Here is a 20,284-nt window from a genome sequence, read left to right on the forward strand (position 1 = left end):
TGCCAAAGAAAGGTTGGGAACCACTGCTGTAGATTGAGACTCAGCCCCACAAACTCTTCTCACCTCCTCCCCCAAGCCCAGCCAAGAGACCCCAGCTACCCCCCTAGCCAACCCGGTGCCTCAAACTCAGGCCCAGCCAGATCCCATCCCTTTCCTTCTAGACCCAGGTCATCTCTCCTTGAGGTGCCTGGTCCCTTGGGAGCTGAGCTGGAGGCTTCATATGATTGCACCAGACCCTCTCCCAGCCTCTTCTCTTTCCCTTCCCTCCTCGGTGTCAGTGGACATGGAGTTGCCCCTGGACTAGGCTGACCTCAGGCCCTCCAGAATGCCATGGAGGCCTCAAGAAATGGTCATTAGCCCTGACCAGTTTGGCTCAGTGGATAGAGCGTCGGCCTGTGGACTGAAGAGTCCCAGGTTCAATTCCGGTCAAGGGCATGTACCTTGGTTGCGGCCACATCCCCAGAGGGGGGTGTGCAGGAGGCAGCTGATCCATGTTTCTCTCTGATGGATGTTTCTAACTCTCTATCCCTCTCCTTTCCTCTCTGTAAAAATTCAATAAAATATATTTTTTTTTAAAAAAAAAAAAAAAAGAAAAGAAATGGCCATGAAACTATTTTCCAAAGGCGGAATCTGGGTTCACTGCCCCTCTGTTTTGTCCTTGTCTCTTTCTCTGGCGTCTTTGGTCTCTGTGGTCAGTCTCTGGTGCAATGGTCTAAACCCCCCCAGCCTTCAGGCACAGCCTTCTCTTCAGCCCCCCTCTTTCCTTCCGCTGAGTAGGTGACCATCCATCTGCGCTGGCGTCTGGGATCAGCACAGCCCCGAGAGGCGGGTCCCCCGGGGCCAGGTGGGGAGGGGGGGGGAGGGCAGGCGAAGGCGGCCTGCACCCCCAGAACGTAGTCGCATCCTCAATTCAGCAGCCTGCACCCTCTGGCAACCTGGAGAGGCATCCCCTGGGGCAGGCAACATCCTCTGGGGAGGGAGGGGTTTGCGAAGCGGCGGGGCGGGGCAGACCCTCCGTGGACACGCCTCCCGCGGCCGGGCACCGGTGCCTTTAAGAACCTCCGCCAGGGCCCTGATTGATAAATCGCTCACTCCCTGCGCCTCCGTGGCTGGGCCTCTGCAGCGTACAGCACCCCACGCCTCGGCACTCTGCCGGACACAGCACCCCGCGCCTCGGCCACAGACCTCGCCTGCCCGCTGCGCCCCCTTCCTCTGCGGCCGCGCACCCCAGCCACCCCATGTCGGTGGCCCCCGCCTACAATGAGGACAAGGGTGGCTCCGCGGGCCCAGGGGAGCCCGAGTACGGCCACGACCCGGCCAGCGGCGGCATCTTCTCCTCCGATTACAAGCGGTGAGGGAGCCGAGCGGAGGGTGGGCAGGGGCTGGGGCCTCCCGGGTCCGCGCCTGCGCCTCGCCTCGCAGACGCACCGGCACCATGGACAGCGACCGCGCACCAGGCCCCACCCTGGCCACGCGACTGAACCCGCAGCCCCTGTTTGCTGCGCTCCAGGCCTCACACCAGCTCCCCACCCAGGGGCGGACCTGGGGCCCGCGACGGGGTGGGAGGCCGTGGGGGATGGGCCAGCCCCCTCTGTTCCCGGACCGACCTCCCGCCCCAGGGTTTCTCTGCGTGTGTGGATTACAGGTTCCCTACCTTTTCCCCACAAGGCAGGCTGATTCCAAAAGAACTCGGGAGGGGTCAGAGGTGGCGAGGAAAGGCGACGGGGTATAGACTGGGAGCCTCCAGGCCTGGCTCCTCCTACAAATCCATTTTCCCTCGTTCTCAGCCCCAGGTTCTCGCCCTCATCTCTTACCTGGTGCACTGCTTCTGTAGTTCAGCCCCACCTTCCCTTCCCATATTATTCCTTCATTTATTCGTAAATTCTGTAACAAGCATATATAAGGGCCCACTGTGTGGAGTGTCATCCTAGTCACTGTGAATGTGGCCATGAACGTGAGCCGATCCTTGTCCTCGAGTTGCTCTAGAAGGCGGCACAGAGGATTTTCAGTGTAGAGTGGGCAGTGGGAGGGCGGAAGGAGCTGGTCCCTGGCCTGGAGGGTGGAGAGTGAGGAATGCTACGGGCAGAGCTTGGAGAAAGGTGGGCAGGTAAAGGAGAGTCAGATCACAGGCTGTGTAGGTGCAGGTACAGTGGGGCCGGAATCCCCATACAAACCACCATGCAAACCATTGTAGTGACCAGAAATGAGGGTGGGGAGATGCCAGGTTTTTGGTTTTTTTCAGGGTGGTGGTGCGGGGTGCTCTACTGATATCAGATTTGCATTTTAGAAGGATCCCAGGCTGGACTGTGGAGAAGAGATTGGAGTGTGTGCTGGATTGATCCAGAGATAAGTGTGTGTGTGTTGGGGTTGTGGGGGGGGGGGGGGTGTTGAAGTAGGGAGGAGGATATGTGATGGCCTGGTATAGGGGAGGGACAGAGGATTTGAGGGCTCTTGAGGAGGCAGAAGCCAGGACCTGATGACTAACTTGGAAAGAGGTGAGAGGAAGGGGCTGAGAGAAGATAAGGATGATACTCAGGTTACTAGTGACTGCAGCCAGATGGATGGTGGTGCTATTCGGTGTGGCTGGAAATAAAGATGTTTCAAGCAGTGTTGAGCCCAGCTTTGGACATGCTGACGTTATAAACTCAAGTCATTCGAGTCGAGTTGGTAGCTGGATATTAGGATTTGCATTCCAGTAGGTGTGTGTGTGTGTGTGCGTGTGTGTGTGTGTGTGTGCGTGTGTGTGTGTGTGGTGCTAAGGCCACAGAAGGAAGTGAAGATTAACTCAGGGAGGGTATATGGGTTCAACTAGAGCACCGATATTGGGGGTGACCAGAGAGCAGGGGAGACGTGTTTCAAGATAACAGAAAGTAAACCAAAAAGCAGGAGGGTCCAGCTGGCGTGGCTCAGTGGTTGAGTGTCAACCTATGAACCAGGAGGTCAGGGTTGGATTCCCTGTCATGGCACATGCCCAGGTTGCAGGCTCGATCCCCAGTGTGCAGGAGGCAGCTGATCAATGATTCTCGCTCATCATTGATGTCTCTCTCTCTCTCCCCCTCTCCCTTCCTCTCTGAAGTCAATGAAAAATATTTTTTAAAAAAGGTAGGAGGAAAATAAAACATGGATTAAAGAAGAAGGAAGTGACCAGTATGGTCAGTGTCCATTGAGGTCAAGTCAGACAAGGGAAGACATTTGTGACCCTTGGTTTGACAAAGAGCAGGTCAACCCCTCCTTGCTTCATTCCCCACCTTCTGCCCTGGGAGACCAGTTCTGGCAAAGTCAGAGGAGGAGCTAGATCATTCCTCCCCCCTCCTCCCCCAACATCCTATTATGAACATTTTAAACATACAGATGAGTTGAGTGAGTAATGCAATAATGTGTACACCCTTCACCTCGATTCAACCATTGTTGACATTGGGCCATAGTCACTTTGTCCAGCCACCTAGTCATACTTGTTTTTAGCTGAATCATGTAAGCTGCAGATACCATGACCCCTCAGTCCTAAATTCTAATCAGCATCTAAAGCCAGATGAAAGTGATAGATAAGTGAATAGCAGCTGAATGAATAAAACACGGTGAATGGGAACTTCACTTTCAAGAAGTTTGAGTGGTGCGGCCAGTGTGGCTCAGTGGTTGAGCATCGAACTGTGAACCAGGAAGTCACCGTTTGATTCCTAGTCAGGCGCATGCCTGGGTTGTGGGCTCGATCCCCAGTAGGGGGCATGCAGGAGGGAGGCAGCCGATCAGTGATTCTTTCTCATCATTGATGTTTCTATCTCTCCTTCTCCCTTCCTCTCTGAAATCAATAAAAATGTGTGTTGTTGTTTGTTTTTTTTTTTAAAAAAAAAAGAAGTTTGAGTGGAAAGGGGAAGGAGGGAAAGAGTTGCTGGAGGAGAACACAAGTTCAGGGAGGTTTGTCATTTTTTTTAATTTATTTTTTATTGTTGATAATATTACAGATGTCCCCCGTCCCGCGCCCCCCCCCCCTTTTCTCCCTCCTCCCAGCCTCTACCCACCTCTCCAGGTCTTCCCTACAATATTACCCCTGTCCATGGGCTATGTATATAAATATATAAGTTCTTTGGTTTATCTCTTCTCGTCCCCCCAACCCCACATTGAGGCATATCAGTCTGTTTCATGCCTCCCTGCTTCAGCTCTTACAGGTGTACCGGTAAATAATGCGGATTTTAGCCCTAACTGGTTTGGCTCAGTGGATAGAGCACCAGCCTGCGGACTGAAGGGTCCCGGGTTCGATTCCGGTCAAGGGCATGTACCTTGGTTGCGGGCACGTCCCCGGTGGTGGGTGTGCAGGAGGCAGCTGATTGATGTTTCTAACTCTCTATCCCTCTCCCTTCCTCTCTGTAAAAAAATCAATAAAATGTATTTAAAAATAATAATGCAGATTTTGTAATCCAAGAAAACATGATAATTTCAAGAGAAATATCAAAAGTGCTTTATTCAAAGTAATGTCCATCGCTAGCTACACATTTCCCCCATCTTTCAGGTATTTTGTGGATACTGTCTCAATAGAACTTATTTTGAGGCTAACCATTCAGAGACCCAATTTTCCACTTCTTCGTACGTTTTGAAGTGCTGCTCAGAAAGTGTGTGTGCCATCGATCGGAACAAGTGGTTCATCTGAAGGAGCAAGGTCTGGTGAATATAGTGGGTGGGTTAATACTTCCAGGCAAGATCTTTTAACATGTCTTTAACTGGTTTTGAAGTGTGTGATGGTGCGTTATCATGAAGCAAAATTAGTCTGCCCTGTCTTCTGGCCCATTCTGGTCATTTCACGATCAAAGCGTGGTTCAAATTGATTATTTTTTTTTTCAAATTGATTATTTGTTGTTAGTAGCAATCAGTATTAATGGTTTCACCTGGTTTTAGAAGCTCATAATACACCACACCATCCCATTGTCTTCTTTCCGAAGCGATTTGGCCTTGCAGTTGATGGTTGACCTGGATCAACCCATGATTTTGTGTGTTTGGGATTCTCAAAATAAATCCACTTGTCATCGCCAGTCATAATTCGATGCAAAAAAGACTTTCTTTCGTGCCACTGAAGCAACATTTTACTGATGACTTTTCGGTTTTCCATTTGTCTTACGTTCAGTTGATATGGCACCCATTTTCCTTCCTTTAGAATCTTTCCCATTGCTTGTAAATGATTGGAAATTGTTTGCTGAGCAACGTTAATCTTTCTGCAAGTTGTTTTTGAGTTTGACACGCATCTTCATCCAATAACGCTTGTAATTGTTGGTCTTCAAACTTTTTCGGTTGACCTGGATGTTCTTTGTCTTTCACATCAAAATCATTACTTTTAAAGCATTTAAACCAGCGTTCACAAGTATCTTGAGATGGAGCATGTTCACCATAAGCTTCCCAAAGTATACGATAACTTTCAGCAGCACTTTTCTTCAAAATAAAGTAATGAATTAAAACTTCCCGCAAATGCTCTTATTTATTTTTTTTTTGGCATGAAATTCGACATTTTTAAGCGTAAAAATATTCATGATGTTAACACCTTCAGAAAATTTGACATATGAAGTTTTGAAGCTTGCTGTCAATTTTGTTGCATTGACATACATATCAAACCACATATATATCAACATATGTGTAACTCCATCTATTGAAAAAAATCCGCATTGTTAACTGGTACACCTGTAAGAGCTGAAGAGCTGTTGGTCAGTTCATTTTGTTCATTAGATTCCACAAATAAGTGAGATCATGTGATATTTGTCTTTCTCGGTTTGGCTTATTTCACTTAGCGTAATGTTTTCTAGGTCTATCCATGCTGTCCCAAAGGGTAAGAGATCTCTCTTTTTTATAGCTGCATAGTATTCCACAGTGTAATGTCCCACAGCTTTTTTATCCATTCATCTACTGATGGGCACTGGGGCTGTTTCCAAATCTTAGCTATTATAAATAGTGCTGCTATGAACATAGGGGTGCATATGTTCTTCCTGATTGGTGTTTTGAGGTTTTTAGGATATATTCCCAGGAGTGGGATTGCTGGGTCAAACACAAGTTCCATTTTTTTAAAATATATATATATATATTTTATTGACTTTTTACAGATAGGAAGGGAGAGAGAGAAACATCGATGAGAGAGAAACATCGATCAGCTCCCTCCTGCACACCTCCTACTGGGGATGTGCCCGCAACCAAGGTACATGCCCTTGACCGGAATCGAACTTGGGACCGTTCGGTCCGCAGGCCGACACTCTATCCACTGAGCCAAACCAGTTAGGGCGCAAGTTCCATTTTTAAAGGAAACTCTATACTGTTTTCCATAGTCTGTTTTATTGTTGTTTGTTTATTAGGATGGGAGCACCTAGAGCAAGTTTAACTGTAGTTGGGAAAGGGCCAGTAGAGTGGGAGCGGCTGAAGGGAATGGAAGGAGGCACAAATCCTTGGGGGGGCGGGGGGGGGGGCGGGGGGGCATGTTTCTAGAGCTGAGTGGGAGGAATGGCCTGGCTTCAAGGCGGACCAGCTCTGCTTGGGTGGGAGGGGGGAGAGGGGAGCATAGATGTTGGGAGCTGTGAGGGATTTTATTGGAGGCAAAGCTGAGGGTGGGAACTTGAGGAGGGTTGAGGCAATGTGAAATACAGTGAATAAAGCCAACCACCCCTGGCAGGGTAGAGACAGTGAGGACCAGAGGGCAAGGGTATGATATGAATGAGCAGGTGGAGGGATGACCTGGGAGGCCTTGGCCAGGTAGGGCGGGAGGTAAGATAAGAAGAGACAAGAAGCCCTAGCCGGTTTGGCTCAGTCCATAGAGCCTGCGGACTGAAAGGTCCCAGGTTTGATTCCGGTCAAGGGCATGTACCCCGGTTGCAGGCTTGATCCCCGGCCCTGGTCGGGGCGCATGCGGGAGGCAACCAACCGATGTGTCTCTCTCACATTGATGTTTCTCTCTATCTCTTCCCCTCCTTTCCGCTCTCTCTAAAAATCAATGGAAAAGTATCCTCTAGTGAGGATTAACCAAAACAAAGAGGCAAAAAGTTGGGTCAGAGTAAGAAGGGTGCGCAAGGTTTCTGACGAGCAGTTCTGGGGAGGCAGAGGTCCCGCCCGGGCGTGAGTGGAGGTGAGGAGGGCACCCCTCAACCTCCCTCTGAACCAGCTCCCGGACCTCTGGCCTCCTCCTGCTCAGAGATTGAGGTTGGCTCGGCGCCCAGTCTCCGCCCCTCCTCAGTCCTTGTCTCTGAGCTGCGAAGAGGAAACCAGAGCCTGTCTCCCTGCCAGTGTCCGGTTTCTGAGTTTCGGGGGCGGGCCGTCTGGTGACAGTGACAGGCGTCCCCAGCTCCCTGGCCAGCTCAGTCCCATCCCAGAGCAGGACCCGGCCCCGATGCAGCGATTCCTGCAGCTCCCAGCGGCCGTGGCCAGGACGGGGGCCCGAGGGGCCAGCGGGGCGGACCAGGAGGCTGCCAGCCCCGTGCTGACCCCCGAGGGCGGGCCCCCAGCCTGGTACCAGGCCCTGCAGCCCGAGGAGCTTCGGTGGCTACAGGCCCCCGAGGAAGACACAGCCTCAGAAGCGCCCCTGGAAGGACCGTGCCCAGAGCCCGGCCAAGGCCAGAGTCAGAGCCAGCCACTCCGGTACAGAGGAACCCCAGGGGCCACATCTCGGACCCGGGAAGGCGAGGGATGGGCCGCTGCCACTCCGGCCAGACTCCGCGAGTCCCACCTGCTCGGGGGAGGAGGACTGGGCTGGCATTTCGGGTCCCGGTGGGGACTGAGTATGAGGAGGTGACGAGGAGCCTAACTCCCCAGAACTCTGAGTGGAGGAGGAGAGTAAAATGATGGAGGCTGAGGTCCCACACTGACCTTTTCCCTCCCCCAGGTCCTGGTTGGAATGGGCTGTAGGTGGGGTTCAGGGACGGGATCAGGCTCGGATAGAGTGTGGCCCGCCTTTCCCAGCTCGTGAATTCGAACATGGGGGTGAGGGGGGAGCGTGACTGGCCTCAGATGCTTGTTTCACCCCAGAGAGTCCCTCAGGCCCGACAAGGGGTCAGGTCAGTGAGTGGCGTAAGGGGATCTGACCTCAGGGAGTAAGGTTTCAGGGCCTCGCTGCTGCTGTGCTTCTCCCGTCCCCGCCCTCTGGGGAACATTCCCTGGTGAGAGCGAGGATGACGAGGGGCCCCTCTGTCTGTGTTAGTGGCATCCGACAGCCCTGCCTGCTCTCCTGCCTACACCCAGTGGTTCCTTTCTCCCCCTTCAGTTCTCCGTGGTCCAGGGCCTGGGACCTTCAGGGGCCTGGAGTGTGTGTAGCAAGCTGGGTGGGGGGGAGCGGTGGGGGTACCCCAGCACAGGCCTGGGGGGTGTGTCTCTGGCAAGTGCCTGTGGCATCTGTGGGTGCGGCGAGGACACCTGGGTGTGAGGAGCTCTGCTCCAGAGAACACCCAGAGTTTAAAGAGACCTCCAACCTCCCTGCTCCCAGGGAAGGCCCCTGCCTCAGGGTGACAGGCGAGGACTCCGGCCTGACTCCTCGGGAGGGCCCAGGATCCCGGAGGCTGATGTAGCTGAACTTAGAAGCCTAAATGTATCATCAAGAATCTCAAATAGGCCCTAGCTGGTTTGGCTCAGTGGCTAGAGCGTCGGCCTACGGACCAGAGTCCCAGATTTCAGTCCCTAGACTCATGGGGCAGCCTAGCAACAAAGTATTGGTTGAGTGGTGAATGAATGAATGAATGAATTGAATGAATAAGTTCTTGTTGCTTCTTTTTGAAGTTAAGAATGTTAATAAAGCCCTAGAGCAGTGGTTCTCAACCTTCCTCATGCCGCGACCCTTTAATACAGTTCCTCGTGTTGTGGTGACCCCCAACCATAAAATTATTTTCTTTTTTTTTCTTTTTTTTTAAATATATTTTATTGATTTTTTACAGAGAGGAAGGGAGAGAGATAGAGAGTCAGAAACATCAATGAGAGAGAAACATCGATCAGCCGCCTCCTGCACATCCCCCACTGGGGATGTGCCCGCAACCCAGGTACATGCCCCCGACCAGAATCGAACCTGGGGCCTTTCAGTCCGCAGGCCGATGCTCTATCCACTGAGCCAAACCGGTTTCGGCCATAAAATTATTTTCGTTGCTACTTCATAACTGTCATTTTGCTACTGTTATGAATCGTCATGTAAATACCTGATATGCAGGATGTATTTTCATGGTTACAAATTGAACATAATTAAAGCATAGTGATTAATCACAAAAACAAGATGTAATTAGATATGTGTTTTCCGATGCTCTTAGGCAACCCCTGTGAAAGGGCCATTCGACCCCCAAAGGGGTCGCGACCCACAGGTTGAGAACCGCTGCCCTAGAGGGTTTGGCTCAGTGGATAGAGCGTCAGCCTGCTGACTGAAGGGTCCCAAGTTCGATTCTGGTCAAGGGCATGTACCTCGGTTGCAGTCTCCTCCCCGACCAGGGCCATCTTATTATAAGAACACTAGTCCCACCCTACTCCAGTATGACCCCATCCTAACTACTACTTACAACGGCAAATAAAGTCACCTTCTGGGGCCCAGGAATTAGGACTTTAACATGTCTATTTTTGTTGTTGTTGTTAATCCTCTCTCAAAGATATTTTTCCATTGATTTTTAGGGAGAGTGGAAGAGAGAAGGAAAGACAGAGAGAAATATCCATGTGAGAGAAACACATGATTGGTTGCCTCCTGCATGAACCAGACCAGGGCCCAGGCCAGGGAGGAACCTGCAACCAAGGTACATGCCCCTGACAGAATCGAACCCGGGACCCTTCGGTCCGCAGGTTGACATTCTATCCACTGAGCCAAACAGGCTAGGGCTCAACATCTCTTTTTTGAGGGGGACACAGTTGAACCCATATCCCTGTCTGACCCACTTGTTTTTCCCTTCCCCTCTGATGGGGCCCTGCCCGAGCCAGCCCCACCCATGTCCCTTCTTTCCGCCTGGATCCTCCGGATTGATAGCCCCACCCCCACCCTGTGCCTCCGCTGACCCCCTGTGCCTCCCACCAGGCACGATGACCTGAAGGAGATGCTGGACAGCAACAAGGATTCCCTCAAGCTGGAGGCCATGAAGAGGATTGTGGCGGTAAGGGTGGCGGGGAAGGGGGAGGGAGGGGGCTGGAGAAACCTTGCACACCCTTCTTACTCTGACCCAACTTTTTGCCTCTTTGTTTTGGTTAATCCTCACTCAAGGATATTTTTCCATTGATTCTTAGAGAGAGCAGAAAGGAGGGGAAGAGATAGAGAGAAACATCAATGTGAGAGAGACATATCGGTTGGTTGCCTCCCGCATGCGCCCCGACTAAGGCCGGGGATCAAGCCTGCAACCGAGGTACATGCCCTTGACCGGAATCAAACCCGGGACCTTTCAGAGTGCAGGCTCTATGGACTGAGCCAAACCGGCTAGGGTTTCTTGCCTCTTCTTATCTCACCTCCCGCCCTACCTGGCCGAGGCCTCCCAGGTCATCCCTCCACCTGCTCATTCCTATCATACCCTTGCCCTCTGGTCCTCACTGGGGAAGGGACCTGGGGTCAAAGAGCATGACCCCTTGTGGACCACCCCCTATTAAATGCTGGCCCCGTCCCTCCTCCTTCTTCTCCTCCTCCTGCTGACCTTGACCTCACCACCCAGATGATCGCCCGGGGAAAGAATGCCTCAGACCTGTTTCCCGCTGTGGTGAAGAATGTGGCCTGTAAGAACATAGAGGTGAGCACTCCCCAGCAAGGGGTGTCCTGTTGGTCAGGGGTGAGGAAGGGGGCCCTCCAGCCCCCGGGGGCCTGCCCTGCCCAGAAATGTCCCTGGTCCAGGAAGAGACACTGTCCACATGCCCCTGAGCTAGATGTGGGTCAGAGAGAAGGCGGGTGGGCACACCAGGGATGCTCTTCTACACTGGAGGGATCTGTCCCCGAAGACGGCAGCCCACTGGGTGAGGACATCCACGGGGCGGGGCGCCGGTCCCTGCTGGAAACCCGCTCTCCCCAGGTGAAGAAGCTGGTCTACGTGTACCTGGTGCGCTACGCCGAGGAGCAGCAAGACCTGGCCCTGCTGTCCATCTCCACCTTCCAGCGCGGCCTCAAGGTCAGTGTCTCGGCGTGCCTCCTTGGGGCGGGGCCTGGATGGTGCTGGTTGGAGGAGTGGGTCCAGGGCGGAGGTTGGGGGGGGGGGGCGCTGAGCTCTGGGGCCCTTCACTACCTGCACAAGGTTGGGAGCGTCAGAGTCAGAGGAAAGGTGATGTGGGTGTCTCTTGTCTTCTGACTGTGTTAATGGCTGCCTCACATATAAACCCCTGGACCCCTGACAGTGGACCCCGCTGGCCCTCGCCCCACTGGTGTAAAGGACCTGGGGCCCACAGCCCGGCAGACAGGTCAAGCTCCTTAAGGGGAGGGGGGCTGCCCACCTGGGTCCTCACCTCTGGGTGTCAGAGCCTCGTCACCGCAGGCTCACCTGGCCCAGGTGTCTGTAGAGAACAGTGACTTGGGAATCTTGTGACCTGGAACTGGGTAAGGAGGAACTAAAGGTTTACAGGAAACTCCTGAGCCGCATTGAGAGGACAGCAATGAAGGTGGCCTTGCAGGAGGGCTGCCTCAGACATGGAGGTGGACTCCACGGGGAGCGCAGAGGACACGACACGTGACCTATTTCCTGGAAGGTCAGCACAGCCAGCTATTCCCCTAGAGCTGGAACAGATTCCTCGTTCTGTTTAGCCTGGTCTCGGACGCCCAGTGTATGCAAAGCAGCTCCTTAAAGACCTGGCTCCCTTCTCTGGGGCTGCTGGGAAGGGAAATCACCTCCGGAAATGGACATGGGAGGAGTCAAGCCCTTTATACTGGAGGGAGGCTGGTTCCCCCACACTGTTTATTTATTTTATTTTTTAAAATGTGTTTTTATTGATTTTAGAGAGGGAAGGGTAAAGAGAGAGAGAAGCATTGATGTGAGAGAAAAACATCAATTTTGGTTGCCTCTCATACGCAACCTAACTGGGGATTTGGGGTAACTTCCTGTGAATCCATAATCATTTCCAGATAAAATGCGTTGTTGTTTTTTTAAAAGGAAAATAGGTTTTAGTAGTGAATGTGATATGATTTTACTCTAAGAAAATACACACTCCTGGCAAGATAGGTTATAGTCATAGTGATGGTCATGGTCCTAGAGGTGACAAGAGAGATGACAAGGACAAGAAAAAGAAATACGAACCTCCCGTACCAACCAGAGTTGGAAAAAGAAATAGAAAACAAAGGGACCAGATGCTGCCAGCAAACTGCCACTGGTCACACCTCACACGCAGTGCCGGCTAAAATGATTGAAATTAGAATTAAAGACTATCTTCTCATGGGGGAAGAATTCATTAGAAATCAGGAACAAATGAAGCCTTTAAAAGAAAAGCAAGAGGAGGAAAGATCAAAGGTGGATGATCTGAGGGGAACCCCAATGTCGGTGGGGACCTTAGAAGAGATCTTCGATGACAATCACACCATCATGTCTACATCTGTGGGCTCAGAACACTATGTCCGCATTCTTTCCTTGGTGGACAAGGACCTGCCGGGACCAGGCTGCTCTGTCCTGCTCAACCACAAGGTGCATGATGTGATAGGGGTGCTGATGGATGACACGGACCCCTTGGTCACGGTGGTGAAGGTGGAAAAGGCCCCACGGTGGGGGTGGAGGGGGGGGGGGTTGGACAACCAAATCCAGGAAATTAAGGAATCTGTGGAGCTTCCTGAATATGATGAAGGGATGGGGGTATAAAGCCCCCTAAGGGCGTCATTCCCTATGGTCCACCTGGCACAGGTAAAACCTTATTGGCTAAAGCAGCGGTTCTCAACCTGTGGGTCGCGACCCCTTTGGCGGTCGAAAGACCCTTTCACAGGGGTCGCCTAAGACCATCCTGCCTATCAGATATTTACATGACGATTCATAACAGTAGCAACATTACGGTTACGAAGTAGCAACGAAAATAATTTTATGGTTGGGTCACAACATGAGGAACTGTATTTAAAGGGCCAGAAGGCTGAGAACCACTGGGCTAAAGCAATAGCAAACCAAACCTCAGCCACTTTCTTGAGAGCTGTTGGCTCTGAACTCATTCAGAAGTGCCTAGGTGATGGGCCCCAAACTCATTCGGGAATTGTTTCGAGTTGCTGAAGAAATGTACCTTCCATTGTGTTTATTGATGAAGTTGATGCCGTTGGGACAAAAAGGTCTGACTCAAACTCCGGAGGTGAGAGAGAAATTCAGTGACCAATGTTGGAGCTGTTGAACCAGTTGGGTGGATTTGATTCAAGGGAGACGTAAAAGTCATCATGGCCACAAACCGAACAGGAACTCTGGATCCAGCACTAATCAGACCAGGCCACACTGACAGGAAGATGGGGTTCCCCCGCCAGATGAAAAGACCAAGAAGCTCATCTTCCAGGTCCACACAAGCAGAAGGATGCTGGCTGATGACGGGACACTGGACGACGTGGTCACAGCTAAGGGTGACCTCGCTGGTGTCGACATCAAGGCAATCTGCACAGAAGCTGGTCTGAGGGCCTTGAGGGAACCTAGAATGAAAGTAGCAAATGAAGGCTATCCTATATAATAAAAGCCTAATATGCAAATTGACCAAATGGTGGAACAACTGATGGAACGACTGGTCCCTATAACATGCACTGACCACCAGGGGGCAGACGCTCAATGTAGGAGCTGCCCCCAGGACACAGGCCCCAGGCCAGCCAAGGCGGGTGCCAGCAGGACCCCCCTCCTAATCACCCCGCTGATCGCCCCACAGATCTGCCCTGATCACCGGCCAGGCTTAGGGACCCTACCCATGCATGAATTTCATGCATCAGGCCTCTAGTGTTCTGTATAAAAAACAAGAAGGCACCCCTGAGGGACTCTATCTCCAGTGAACCACAGTTGCCTTCAAGGAAGTGGTCAGGAATGCCCAGTTGGGGGAGAGGGAGGGAGGTGCTGGGAAGTTGCCCAGAGGAGCCCATTCCAGTTGCTCTTCATTAGCAACACATTCTGTGCCCTGTGTACCTTCCTGAGCACCACGTGTAGGAGCCCTACGCACAGCACTCCATTCCCAATAAAGCAAGCTCTTCCTTAAGCAAAAAAAGAGAAAAAATACACACTAGTGCTTTTTATTTGTTTATTTTTATTTATATATTTACTGGAGGCCCAGTGCATGAAATTTGTGCACGGGCAGGGTCCCTAGCGGATGCCAGCTGCCGGCCTTCCTTCGTTCCACGCCGCCCCCTGGTGGTCAGTGCACATCATAGCGAGCAATCGAATTCCCAGTAGGTAGAACTCCCGAAGGGACACTTTGCATATTAGGCTTTTCTATAGAGAGATTTTTGTTAATCCTCAACTGAGGACACTTTTCCATAGATTTTTAGAGAGAGTAGAAGGATTGGGGAGAGACACAGAGAGAAACATCCATGTGAGAGACATGTCGATTGGTTGCCTCCCACATGCAGCCTCAGTCAGGCCACCTGAGATCAGCCTGCAACTGAGGAACGTGCCCTGGACCGGAATCAAATCCGGGTCCCTTCAGTCTGCAGGCTGATGCTCTATCCACTGAGCCAAACTGGCTGGAACACACACTTTGGCTTTTTATTTGATTTTTGAAAGTAAGTAACTTTTTTAAAAAATGTATCTTTTTTTATTGATTTTTTTTTAGAGAGAGAGAAAGGGAGAAGGATAAAGAGATAGAAACATCAATGAGAAACATCAATCAGCTGCCTCCTGCATACCCCCACTGGGGATCTGCCCACAACCCAGGCATATGCCCTGGCCGGGAATCAAACTGGTGACCTCTTGGTTGACACTCAACCACTGAACAGCCGGGCTACACTCCTGCCTTTTTAAATAAGTGCTTTTAGGCCTTCTGTTTAAAAATCAATTCCAGAATTTTAACATTGCCATCATTTTTCTTATCAGTAATGTTGTGGATCTTCTCTTTCTTCATTTTAGAAAATCCGGGTAGCATCTGTCTTGCGTGTCCAGCACCCCTGCCATTGTCCATCCCCCTCCAAGATGAACCATCACTTGCAGTTGCTTCTGCTGCAGCCCATGACTGCAGTACACTGTCCAGGTCCTTCTCAGTGTATAGGAAGCTATAGGAGCAACGAGGAGGGGCCCCCACACTCTTCTCTTTTAAACACGGTGGGGGAAGATGCCCAGGCAGCGTGGTTCGGTGGTTGAGTGTCAACCTCTGAACCACGAGGTCACGGTTCCATTCCTGGTCAGGGCACATGACTGGGTTGCAGGCTTCATCCCCTCTAGGGAGGGCGTGCAGGAGGCAGCTGATCAATAATTCTCTCTCATCATTGTTATTTCTGTCCCTGTCTCCCTCTCCCTTCCTCTCTAAAATCAATACAAATACATTTAAAAAGAAAGAAAGCGCCCTGACCGGTCCGGTTTGGCTCAGTGGATAGAGCCTCGGATTGCGGACTGAAAGGTCCCAGGTTCGATTCCGGTCAAAGGCATGTACCTTGGTTGCGGGCACATTCCCAGCAGGGGGCGTGCAGGAGGCAGATGATTGATGTTTCTCTCTCATTGATGTTTCTAACTCTCCATCCCTCTCCCTTCCTCTCTGTAAAAAAAAATCAATAGCCGAAACCGGTTTGGCTCAGTGGATAGAGCGTCGGCCTGCGGACTGAAGGGTCCCTGGTTCGATTCCGGTCAAGGGCATGTACCTGGGTTGCGGGCATATCCCCAGTAGGGGATGTGCAGGAGGCAGCTGATCGATGTTTCTCTCTCATCGATGTTTCTAACTCTCTATCTCTCTCCCGTCCTCTCTGTAAAAAATCAATAAAATATATTTTAAAAAATCAATAAAATATATTTTAAAAAAGAAAGAAGGAAAGAAAGACAGACAGACTGTGGGAGAAGAGGAAGAAGAGCAGCTTGGGAGAGGTTCTTTGGGGAGAGGCAAGGAAAGACGAACTCTTGGAAGGGAGACCACCTTGCATTGGCTGGGAGTGGCCTCTGCATGAACACAAGGGAACTAAGGAACGGGGGCTGTTCGAGGAACGTTAGGTGCTCTGAGAGTTCTCCACTCTCCCTGAAAACGAAGCAGCCCATTGCCGCACCCGCTTAGATGTCAGATTTGTGTGGCCAAGACCAAGAGTCAACGCCCTCAAGCAGTGCCCCCGGGTACCCAACACTGGCACATCCTCCGGGGTCAGAACGGGGCTCCTCGGGGTGGCCTCTCACGGCTCTGCCTCCCCCTCTGCCCTTAGGACCCCAACCAGCTGATCCGCGCCAGCGCCCTCCGCGTCCTCTCTAGCATCCGCGTGCCCATCATAGTGCCCATCATGATGCTGGCCATCAAGGAAGCTGCCTCGGACATGTCGCCCTACGTGCGGAAAACGGCCGCCCATGCCATCCCTAAGCTCTACAGGTGTGCTGCCCCAGCCCTGCCCTCACTCCCCAGGGGGAGGGGTCCCCACGTCCCCAGCCCACCTCTGGCCTGTCCCGGGTCTTGCATGCTGCTTTGCTTTTTCAAAATATGTTTTTATTGCCGAAACCGGTTTGGCTCAGTGGATAGAGCGTCGGCCTGCGGACTGAAAGGTCCCAGGTTCGATTCCGGTCAAGGGCATGTACCTGGGTTGCAGGCACATCCCCAGTGGGAGATGTGCAGGAGGCAGCTGATCGATGTTTATCTCTCGTCGATGTTTCTAACTTTCTATCTCTCTCCCTTCCTCTCTGTGAAGAATCAGTAAAATATATTTTAAAAAAATAAAATACATTTTTATTGATTTCAGAGAGGGAGAGATAGAAACATCAGCGATGAGAGATGAGAGAGAATCATTGATCAGCTGCCTTCTGCACGCCCCCTACTGGGGATGCATGTGCCCCAACAGGGATCGAACTATGACCTGGTTCAGGGGCCCATGCCGGTCAGGCATGCCCTGCTTTTTTTATTTTTTAGGTGGTTTAAGACCGTTTTGGGCCCTAGCCCGTTTGGCTCAGTCGACCTGTGGACTGAAGGGACCCAACTTTGATTCAGGTCAAGGGCATATGCCCAGGTTGCAGGCCCAATGGGGGGCTTGCAGGAGGCAGCGGATCAGTGATTCATCATTGATGTTTCTATCGCTCTCTCCCTCTCCTTCCTCTCTGAAATCATATATTTTAAGACGGTTTTGGGAACTGAGAGATGGAGGACCGTGGAGCACGTTCACACCTCCCCGTGAACAGGGTTGGGGAGAGGGAGGTGAGCACAGCCTGGGCGGACACTGGGAAGGATGGAGAAGGGAGGGGCAGGCCCCTCTCAACAGTGTCTCCCGCAGTTTGGATTCTGACCAGAAGGACCAGCTGATCGAGGTCATTGAGAAGCTCCTGGCCGACAAGACCACGGTGCGTGCAGGGGTGCACAGGCTGGGTGGTGGGAAGGTGCCCGACAGAGGCCCTCCGGCCGCCCTCCCGTGACCCTCTCGCCTCTGTCTGCTCCCCAGCTGGTGGCCGGCAGCGTGGTGATGGCCTTCGAGGAGGTGTGCCCGGAGCGCATCGACCTGATCCACAAGAACTACCGGAAGCTCTGCAACCTGCTCATCGACGTGGAGGAGTGGGGCCAGGTGGTCATCATCAGCATGCTCACCCGCTACGCGCGCACGCAGTTCCTGAGCCCCACGCAGAACGTGAGCACCCGCCCCACCCACCCCCAGCGCGGGCAGGAGGGTCGCCGAGAGGAAGCGCCCGCTGCCCCCCACCCTCGTCCCCCTACAGGAATCCCTGCTGGAGGAGAACCCCGAGAAAGCCTTCTACGGCTCGGAGGAGGACGAGGCCAAGGGCGCGGGGTCGGAGGAGACGGCCACCGCGGCGCTGCCCGCCCGGAAGCCCTATGTCATGGACCCCGACCACCGGCTGCTGCTGCGCAACACGAAGCCGCTGCTGCAGAGCCGCAGCGCCGCGGTGGTCATGGCGGTGGCGCAGCTCTACTTCCACCTGGCGCCCAAGGCCGAGGTGGGCGTCATCGCCAAGGCGCTGGTGCGCCTGCTGCGCAGTCACAGGTGCGGCCCGCCCCGCCCACACCGGCTCTGGCCCCGCCCACACACACCCCCCCCGCCTCGGTCCCGCCCACACCGGCCCTGGCCCCGCCCCGCCCACACTCCCCGTCCCGATCCCGCCCACATCCAGCCCTGGCCCCACCCACTACCCTGGCCTCGCCCACACCGGCCCTGGCCCCGCCCCGTCCACACTCCCCGCCCCGGTCCCGCCCACTCCTCTAGCCCCATCCACATCAATCCTGGGTCCGCCCACATCCAGCCCTGGCCCTCCCACTCCCCTGGCCCCGCCCACATCCAGCCCTGGCCCGCCCACTTCTGGACCCTGAGCTCACCCTGGCCCATCTCCTCCTACTGGTGCCCTGGCCACACCGGTCCCCTCTTCCTTCCTACTTGGTCCACTTTCCTTACCTCCATCGGCTGCCCCTTGCCCCAGCGAGGGGCTCCCATAACCTCTGACCCTCCTCTGCAGTGAGGTGCAGTACGTGGTGCTCCAGAACGTGGCCACCATGTCCATCAAGCGCCGGGTGAGCAAGTGACCAAGGCCTTCCCTCCCCGTCCGAGGGGTGGCTTCCATGGCGCTCATGGCGCTCGGGACTCCGGGGAGAAGCAGGCTGGGAAAGGGCTTTGGCAGTGCAGCGCGGGGGAGGGGAGACCCCACATGCAGGATCCTGAGGGCCACTCAGGAAGGAAAGCCCATGAAGAAAGACCCCGTCGGATCTAGAGGGAGGAGGGGGACATTGAGGAGTGGGGGACAGTGACATGGCGGGGAGGTCACTGGGCCCCGGGCCGGGAGGAGGGTTGCCCCGGAAGAGAGGCTGTGGGGGAACTCCCGGCTGCTTCTCCCGTGCCAGGGTATGTTCGAGCCCTACCTGAAGAGCTTCTACATCAGGTCCACCGACCCCACCCAGATCAAGATCCTGAAGGTGAGTGACAGACAGCAGTGGTTGTGGCCTCTCTGGCCACGTCCCCCGTCTCCATAGACCCACTCAGGTATCCACGGTGGCCCCCTGGGCGCCTGCGTCTGGGGCTGAGCCCATGGCCTCCCAGCCAGACGTGTTTGCTCAGGAAGCCAGGCTAATGAGGGCGGGGGGACGGGGAAGGGAACTGACCCTTGCCTAGACCTGTCCTATACCTGACACTTTTCACAACCACCTCAGGAAGTGCACATTTTCGCCATTTTATTAAAACGTGGACCCGAGGAGAGGAGGTAACCACCCCAAGGTCAGTTCTGCTGACTCGAAAATTCATGCTTTCTCAGTGCAGCCCTCCGTCTCCCACCCATGGTGTTATCACCCCCACACTCCCACCGCCTCGGGCTTTCATGCACATATATGCCCACAGGAACCTGTACCCCATCCCCGTTCTGCTGCCTTACTGAGTCATTTAAACAGTTCAGAGAAAGCAAACTAATCAGGCATCCTGCCCTGGTGGAGCCCACAGTCTAATTGGGGTGAGGAGGAGGCATTTAGCAGCTAATCCTAAAACAAATGTGAAAATCCATTTGTGAAATGTGGCATGGAAGAACAGTGACAGGGAGCTGTAAGAGCATAAAATAGGAGGACCTGATGTAGTCTGGTGCCAGGGGAATTTTCCCTCAGCAGGTGGCTTGAACTCAGGCCTGAGAAATGAACACGAATCACCTAAGTAAAGGCAGGGACAGGACTTGGAAGCACTCCAGCCACATTGTGGAAACAGCACATGCAAAGGCCCTGGGGGAGGCAGGAGTCTGACAACGGGCCTGTGTGACTGGGGCATGGGAGGCAAGGGGGAGTGGTGGGAGATCAGGGACTTCCAGACTGAGGGAAGATGTTAGTCTTTATCCTAAAAGCAGTAGGAGGCTTTTTGTTTTCTTTATTAATACAGTGGGGCCTTGACTTACGAGTGTCCCGACTAATGAGTTTTTTGAGATACCAGCTGTCTCTCGGCAGATTTTTTGCATTGAGTTGATAGAGTAATTTGAGTTAACGAGCTCCTTAACGAGCTCCTTAACGAGCTCGGTCTCAGAATGAATTAAACTCGTAAGTCAAGGCCCCACTGTATTATTATTTTAATCCTCACCTGAGGATATTTTTCCTTGATTTTTAGAGTGGAAGAGAGAAGGAAAGGCAGAGAGAAATATAGATGTGAGAGAAACACATTGATTGGTTGCCTCCTGCACACGCCCCAATCAGGGCCCAGGCCGGGGAGGAGCCTGCAACCGAGGTATGTGCCCTTGACTGGAATCGAGCCCGGGACCCTTTGGTCCCCAGGCTGATGCTTTATCCACTGAGCCAAACCAGCTAGGGCAGGCTTTACGTTTTCAATGGA

General features: G+C 53.1%; 1 protein-coding gene and 1 pseudogene across 2 annotated transcripts in view; both read left to right on the plus strand.

The window, feature by feature from the left end:
• The first annotated feature begins 1,031 nt into the window (after positions 1-1,031).
• The window catches only part of AP3B2 (adaptor related protein complex 3 subunit beta 2), a 31,114-nt gene continuing 11,861 nt past the window's right edge, over positions 1,032-20,284 (plus strand). The window contains exons 1-10 of the mRNA XM_081114721.1: positions 1,032-1,351; positions 9,992-10,067; positions 10,614-10,688; positions 10,965-11,060; positions 16,211-16,371; positions 17,261-17,327; positions 17,426-17,608; positions 17,697-17,980; positions 18,447-18,501; positions 18,829-18,900. Coding sequence (XP_080970847.1) covers positions 1,239-1,351; positions 9,992-10,067; positions 10,614-10,688; positions 10,965-11,060; positions 16,211-16,371; positions 17,261-17,327; positions 17,426-17,608; positions 17,697-17,980; positions 18,447-18,501; positions 18,829-18,900 — 1,182 coding nt within the window. The 5' untranslated portion in view covers positions 1,032-1,238. The remainder of the gene's footprint in view (positions 1,352-9,991; positions 10,068-10,613; positions 10,689-10,964; positions 11,061-16,210; positions 16,372-17,260; positions 17,328-17,425; positions 17,609-17,696; positions 17,981-18,446; positions 18,502-18,828; positions 18,901-20,284) is intronic.
• On the plus strand, positions 12,312-13,873 carry LOC308535777 (26S proteasome regulatory subunit 4-like; annotated as a pseudogene). Its single transcript has 3 exons — positions 12,312-12,784; positions 13,005-13,557; positions 13,814-13,873. The product of its transcript is annotated as a 26S proteasome regulatory subunit 4-like (transcript).

This window comes from Myotis nattereri (genome assembly GCF_964212035.1).
Source record: "Myotis nattereri genome assembly, chromosome: 21".
Lineage (NCBI taxonomy): Eukaryota > Metazoa > Chordata > Mammalia > Chiroptera > Vespertilionidae > Myotis > Myotis nattereri.